The 7,500-nt window shown below is 39.6% G+C and overlaps 1 protein-coding gene across 1 annotated transcript in view; it reads right to left on the bottom strand.

Annotated features, from left to right (window-relative positions):
* rabepk (Rab9 effector protein with kelch motifs) overlaps positions 1–2,902 on the bottom strand; it is a 4,715-nt gene extending 1,813 nt beyond the window's left edge. The window contains exons 1-5 of the mRNA XM_005720458.2: positions 2,511–2,902; positions 2,288–2,342; positions 2,038–2,192; positions 1,623–1,778; positions 1,257–1,421 (exon numbers count right to left, since the gene is read on the bottom strand). Of these exons, the coding sequence (XP_005720515.1) occupies positions 1,257–1,421; positions 1,623–1,778; positions 2,038–2,192; positions 2,288–2,340 (529 nt within the window). The 5' untranslated portion in view covers positions 2,341–2,342; positions 2,511–2,902. The remainder of the gene's footprint in view (positions 1–1,256; positions 1,422–1,622; positions 1,779–2,037; positions 2,193–2,287; positions 2,343–2,510) is intronic.
* Between the last annotated feature and the right edge of the window lie 4,598 nt (positions 2,903–7,500).

Below are 7,500 nucleotides of genomic sequence, written 5' to 3'. Positions count from 1 at the left end.
GGTACGAAGAACAGGCCCCTGGTAATGAACTGATCATGTGATTCAGGTGTGTTGACCCAGGGTCAGATCTAAAACCTGCAGGGACACCGGCCCTCGTGGACTGGGATTGGGGACCCCTGATATAGAGGTTTAGTCATGTGAGCATCTAAGACACCAAAAGTGATGAAAACCAAAGAATTATAATAATAAGACATTTTTAAAACAATTCAGTACCAGGTTTTCCATAATTTTCTCACATGATTCAGTAAAAATGAAATTTGACCTAAAAGCCATTCTAAGCTGTGGAATAGAAATGCTATTTGACCATATGGAGTCAAGGCTAAGTTTCAGCTAATTAAAAAGGTCTACAGCCAAAATGCTCCCAAAATAAATAAAGAAACAAAATTTACTAAACTTCAAATCACTGAATCTAAAAAGCTGACGCTTAAAATTGTTGCTTGGCTCTAGTGTTAATGAACCTCTACTGCATCAAAATGTCTTTACTGAAAATAACTAAAATACATTTTGACCCCTGGAATTATTTTCAGACGGCCACCGTTCTTAATCCATTCTGGTGAAACTGCGCTCGCATGAATGAGAAATGTAAAATATATGAAATTCAACTATGAACTATGAAAGTTCAAATTTAATGACATTATCTCTATTTGATCTCGTGACTTTTACTCTGATTTCACATCTGATCTTCCTAGAGTAGCAAATACTTTGTAATGCTGTAAATTAAACGTACATATTTTTGAAGCATATGATAAAAAAAATCCCACTTTATTTTTTCATTGTCTTTTACACTATCAATTATTTTACACATTATTTTAAACTGCTGTCAGTGAAATGAATACAACCTTTGCATTTCATTTATTGGTGCCCTACTCTGTTAAATAATTTAACAGGTTTGATTGTGGAGACATCCACAGATAGATATGTAGCCCAGTGAATTGATATGTTTTCTAATATCCTCTCTTTATAGATTTTTTGTCCTTATTTTTAAAACATTATTATATAAAGCAACCATTGACGATTGAGAAAGCATAAGATTACTATTTATGATGAAAATTCAACTCAGCAATTTACATAGATGTCCAATACAAATAGATCAATCAATATCTTAGACACGGCACCCAATCAGCTATTTCAGTTTTCACATCAAAACCCGGAAGAAATAACAAAATTTAATCTCTGAAGCAGATTTCTTCTGAAATACTGTCAGGTGGTGTTATTGTAATGCACTGCGATAAGCAGCAGGTTTATCTGACACAAACCTGTATCAAACACATGAAGTTTGGAGTCAGAGACAGGTGCAGCTCCTATTTCCCCACCAGAGAACACAAAAAGCCTGTCTCCAAGGCAGGCTGAGGTGGTGTGGTATGTCCTGGGACTCGCGGGTGTCCCATTTGTTTCTACAGTATTCCAGCGAGGGTTACTGTCTAGACACACACAGAATGGAAAAGATTTGTGGGTATTCAATATATCGTGTAATCTATTTATATGATCATGTATGGTTACAGACTACAAGTTTTCAAGGTTTTCACAGTCATGGTTTCACAGGTCAACGAGAAATCTGAGTGAAACCTTTCTCATCTGTGAAAATCCATCAGATTACTAGGTTAGGTTAAAATAGGATTTACCTGCCACCTGTACATTTTGGATACAGTTGCGATTTCCAGTCTGCTGCGCACCCCCAAACACCCACAGGCTCTGGGGGCAGCTCTCTGGTACAAAACTGCAGTGTTCATACCTTGCCTCCAAACCCTCCCACTCAGCAATGTCCCAGCCATGATTGTCTGGTCCATACAAAAACAAAAATGCAAAGAAAGTTATATAATATCAGTCTGATGGCTGATGATAACTTTAGCTTCTTGTCATAATTAAAAAAGACGTCCCATTAAAGCCTGTAAAACACAAGCCTGATAACTATATTATAAAATACAGAGGTATACTGAGGTCATAATACTGTAAAAGCTGGCTCTGGATATATATATATGTATATATTCAGAGCTAGCTTTTACAGTATATATATATATATATATTATTTTTTTTTACCTAGATTTATGATGTGCGAATCTGAGAAACTGCCACTGGGATTGGCTCCTCCAATAATAAGGAGTCTCCCTTTTCCTCCATCTTCAGATGGAGTGAATATACAGGTGTGACCAACACTAACACCTGGAGCACTTCCCCTGGGTCTCAAAGAATACCTATTAGCAACAGAACAATTTTGACCAGAGGCTACATCCAATGTTATACTCTTTTTAAAATCACAAGTGCACTTAAAGTACTTCAACTCACTAACCATATTCCTTCTTCGGGTTTATGTTGAGGATCAAGGACTGGGAGAAACTCCATGTCTGTCAGAGATACATTAATATAAAGATTGTTTCCTCGTATTTTGTCTCCTCAGTGATGATGCTACAATCAAAGTTATAAGATACGAATAATACACGACGAGCTGGGATTAAAAATAATGACTAACACTGACTGACTGTACTTGAGAGCCTCTGAAAAAGCATACATACCTACATTTTCTTACGAAATGTATCCACAATGTAAGCAATCCAAACAGGTCCCTTTTTATTGTTCTAAACACTTAGAGAAGAACTTCTTGTAAGCGACTGAGTTGGAAACACAATCAGCGTCCTCAGTCCGCATTTTGAGCACGAGAAGAGCTTCCTCTCCGCTAACCTGTCCTTCCGGGTGAAAAGAGGAGACTACCGTGGCTTTCCGTATATATTACGTGAAGTAATTTCCTCCTTGGTCCCACTTTGTAGCGCACATACGTGAATTATGTTAATAAAGTTAAATAAAAAACTCGTAATTAGTTAACGTAAATACTTAACTACTAGCCAGAATGGGGCTCTACGTTGAAGTCTGTACGCATTTGTTTTACGTAGGTTACGTTATGTCATGCCTTCGTTCCAAACGTGGTTGCCATGGGATTGCCGAGGCGCATGCTCAGTTTACCAATCTCAATTAGCTACTCCTAAGTGCATATTTTATCATACCTAAAACATTAATGTTAATTCCTGGCATGGTTAACGTAGAAAAATGATTTTAAATACAAACTGCAAATTGTTTATTTATTTATTTATTTATTTATTTATTTATTTATTTATTTATTTATTTAACCCAAAGAGTTCTACTTCTCACTTCAAGCAAATAAGGTAGGCAGGCTATTGCTAAGAGCATTTTCAAACTTAAATACAAGTAAAAGCATAAAATGTTTAATGGTATATTTGACATAGTAATGTGGCTGTGCAAATATTCTCAGGATACCAATATGTCTTATCTGGCTGGAACATAAAAGGTCCATCTCACTTTCTATAAAGTCTAGGCATAGAGCTACTGGGAGTCATAGTAGCGTTTTTTTTTTAACAATTATTATTAATTATTCTTAAATAATTTCCTCCTATACGTTTAGTTTTACATCAACTTCACGAACACGGAATTGCTACATCATCCGATTTTTTCACTCAAAACTACGCTGTTTAAAAGGTCCAGTGTTGCTGAGTGTCGGGTATCCAGTAAATAATTCATCATTAAGGTTAATCTTAAGTTGTTTTTTTGTTTTTTTTGCCTGTCCCGTTTGACTCTTTTGCCATCAGAATTGTTGTCTAAAGGCAAAGAAAGATGCCCAACGGATTTACTTTACCAAATTGACCATCCCAGCCTTGCCGTAATGGTCCATTTGATTCACCTTTTATTGTTTATTTTATTTTCACTTACTGAATACGGGACAGACTTGACTGGGGGAAAGAAGGGGAGAGAGAAAGAGGGAAAGAGAAACAGCTGAGAAGAGGGACGGGGGAGAAGGGCAAAAAACAAAAACCAACAGAATGAGCAGAAAAAAAAAGAAAAAAAAAGAAATAAAAAATGCATATATCAATCACCTGGATCACCTGCTGAGAAAGAAAAAAGAAAAAAAACAGAAGAGAACAAGAGTAATAGAATAAACAACATCACAATGATATATGGGAATATGACAGTAAATACTAAATATTAAACATTATTGTGCAGCACATAAGATCAACAGAACACAGTGTGCTTTGAGGTAGGAGCCAAAAATGGTGTAGTTTGTGGGTGTGATCACCCGTGTGTACACCTGTGAGCATGGACGCGCTTGTTTTTTGTTTTTTTTTAAAAGGTTCCTTCATGTAATGATCTGCTAGAGGGTGTGGGGGGGCCACAGCCCCGTCCTCCAGGGCATGAAGCAGGTATGGAGGAGATCAAAACTCCAGACATCCAGAGGCCCCCAGAACACAAGAGACCAAGGAAGACCAACAGAGGGGCAGCCGCGCCACTGTCCCAGAAAGAGCTGAGGAGAGTCCCAGATGAGGGCTCACTCAGCAGCCGCGGAGCAGAAGCCAGGGGGGGTTGTAGTGACGCGCCCGTGAGCTCCGCCGGCAGCCAGCCGTGCCTGAGTGACCGAGCCCCAGGCCGAGAGGCCGAGGGCACCCCACCTCCGAAGTGGCCCGAGCGAGCCCCAGGCTCCAGGCCCCGATAAGCGGCCGCCAAGGAGTGAGCCGGTGTGTACCTGGACGCCCACCCCCGGACACAAAGAACCACCAACGCACCGATATCTGAGGGAGTCCGCCACTGGCAGGGGAAGTGGTGGTAGGGGGAGATAGGCCTCCAAACCTTGGAGGGCCTGAGATGTCCCCAGAGAAGTGGCGCCTGACACCCAACCTGACATATAGACACAGAAATACAGGCACACACAGATACAAACATCCATTCCCACCCTCATGCTCTCATATGCACTTACTCCACACTCAACCAACGTGGAGACAGACATAAAGAGACACTGTACACATGATCACACTCCCCAAGCGTACTCTACAAACCGGGTCTAGGTACCCTTACCCCTGGAGGGGGAACTGCACCCAGACCCAGGTGGTGTTACCCTTTTCCCTGCGGTGGGGGGAGGCAGACCGCCCCGACTCCGCAGCAGCAGGGAGGCCCCACACTCCAGACCGCAGTCGGACGGCCAACTCCTCCTCCTAGCCCCCCCGCTCCAGCAGGTCGCAGAGAACGGGGGTGAGAGAAGACTCCAAACCTCCCTCCACCCGCTCATTGTAGTGTTGTGTCACATTTTGTCGCCATCTGGTGGGAGATTACATTTACTGCAAAGCACTTGCTAAATGTGCTGCTGAAAGACAGAATTGTGGTTCTGTTGAATGGATCTTTAGAATAAAGTCAATAAGTCAGATATCTACAAACTGGAGCACTCCCAAACAGGAAGTCCTGAGGATGCAAAGCAGACCCTCACCCTTCCTCCAGTGAGACCAGACTGTACCACTGTAGTGCCTTTCTCACAACCCTGTTTCCGAAAAGCTCATTGTTATTTGGACATGAGTATGAACAAGAATAAGAAGATTAACTCTGTATACTGGCATTAACTGGCAATTCTGTCAGTCAAAGCAATAGTCGTGAAGGACAACCTCTTCCTGATGCCACTGCCTGTTTTTTCTTCATACCTGGGGGTATTGATCTTTTTTTGTATTTGCTGATTTTACTGTGTTTGAAACTTGAGATATGGATCTGTCTAAGAGGTTTTGGGGGAGTGAAACACAATTCTCCTGCAGTCATCTCTCCCACATGTGCAACTACCCAATTAAAGTCCTTATTCAATATTGGAGATGTTCAGCAATTAGAGCCACAAGTGTACCAGGAAACAACGAGAATTGTGTTATCTTGCGGTGTCAACTCCACTGAAAATCTCCAGTATTTAAATTGTTACGTAGGAGGTGAAGCAGTCAGAGCTGTTTGACGTTTTGCAAAGGATTTCACTGTCCTTCAAAATAAATGACTCTTTTGACAAATCATACAGGCATGTGATAGTGACTTTGGAGGCCAGTTCAAAGATCACTTCTCAATTGTTTCAGTTCACCTGATGGGACCTAGACAGAAAATGCAATTATGTTTTAGCAACCAGGTATTTTAAAACCTCAATAAAGAATTCTTGTTGGGATGGTACCTTAAAATTATAACTCTGGCTCTCCTGCATGACGCTGCAGTTCACAAACCAGTCTGAAGTCTTCACTATAATTGCTTTCCTCTTAATTTTAATGAGCTGACATATGTGCTTTTTTAAGAGTTTGAAAGAAAGTATCAAAAGGTAAAGATGGGCGATGCTCAAGTTTGGTATGACTGAGTGCATGTGAGTGAATGTGGATGTGTATGTGTAACAAGTCCCAGTGTTTATTTTTTATGGTTCTCATTTTGAGCACCAGTTTTAACTACAATTTGAAATTTCAGCAATGAATTTGATTTGACCTCTTTCACACAATTTTAACCTAAATTTAAGCTGCAGGATGCAGGATGTTTGGCCACTAATAGAAGATAAATATTGCATGATCCACTGAGTCTTGATTTCTACTGTAACATTCAGATGTTAAGGTCAGAATTTGGCATAAAGAACATGAAAGCATGGATCCATCCTGCCTTATATCAACAGTTCCGGCTGCTGCAATTGTGTTGGGGGATATACCAAGCACTATTTAAATACCATTGCTGTCATCCAGGTTCATCCCTCATGACCAAAGGCTGCTTCTAGGAGGTTAGCATGCTGTGTCACAGAGCTTAGATCATTTAATTGGTTCCTTGATCATGACAATGATGTACTCAAATGGCCTCCACAGTCACCAATCCAGAAAGAGATACAAAAAATTAAGGTAGCTCTGAAGGCAAATTGAGCCCAACACTAGCAAGGTGTACCTTATGAACTGGCCAGTGAATTTATATTACCATATCTGAATTAAGCAAACAATTAAGATAAAATGGGTGTATTTTCAGCATGGTAATATTTAACTTATTCTTTTTTTCTTTTCTTGTTTTTCCATCAGTGATGTTTCTTCTAGTATGTTCATATAGAGCAAAACATCCACAGTGCATTTCATATTTTGCTCAGTAGGTTGTGCTATTGCATTTTGTTTGCTCTAATGTTCCATGAATTCAGTGGGGACAGTATAAAAAGCAACAAAGATTCATGTTATTCCACACACATACTTTTGGACAACATTTCTAAATAGTTTAGAATAGATTAAGATAAATATAGTAAGAGTATTAAAAACATTTTCATATGCCTATATTGAGGTTTCTTTCAGTTAAAATCAATGTGAGTGAATTTTATTGTACTTGCCCTGACTTAGTTTGTAGTGTTACGGTTACAATAGAAGCCATGAGAAAAAGTTAAGATAATAGGTCCACTCTTGATACTTTCTTATTACCTTAATAACTGAATGAATGAATGAGCAGAAGTATGAACGCAAGAACATTCAAAAATCTAAAAGTAGAGACTCAAACGCTTGAAAGCTTTGGCATCTAAAACTCCTCAAACATATGTGTGCCCTATACAAAGACACATTAGTCGAACTTTTCTGAACATTTATCCCACACTTAGAAAGGGTACAGCAGATATTGTCATTCAGCGTAGCCTTTTTTTAATTCACTGAAAAAGGAAGGAAAGTCTTTTAAAAGGACTGCTTCTTTCAAGTTTAGGGACATAAT

Source organism: Pundamilia nyererei, unplaced genomic scaffold (assembly GCF_000239375.1).
Source record: "Pundamilia nyererei isolate P.nyererei 1_Seehausen unplaced genomic scaffold, PunNye1.0 scaffold00002, whole genome shotgun sequence".
Lineage (NCBI taxonomy): Eukaryota > Metazoa > Chordata > Actinopteri > Cichliformes > Cichlidae > Pundamilia > Pundamilia nyererei.
This window is presented reverse-complemented; position numbering and strand designations above follow the sequence as displayed.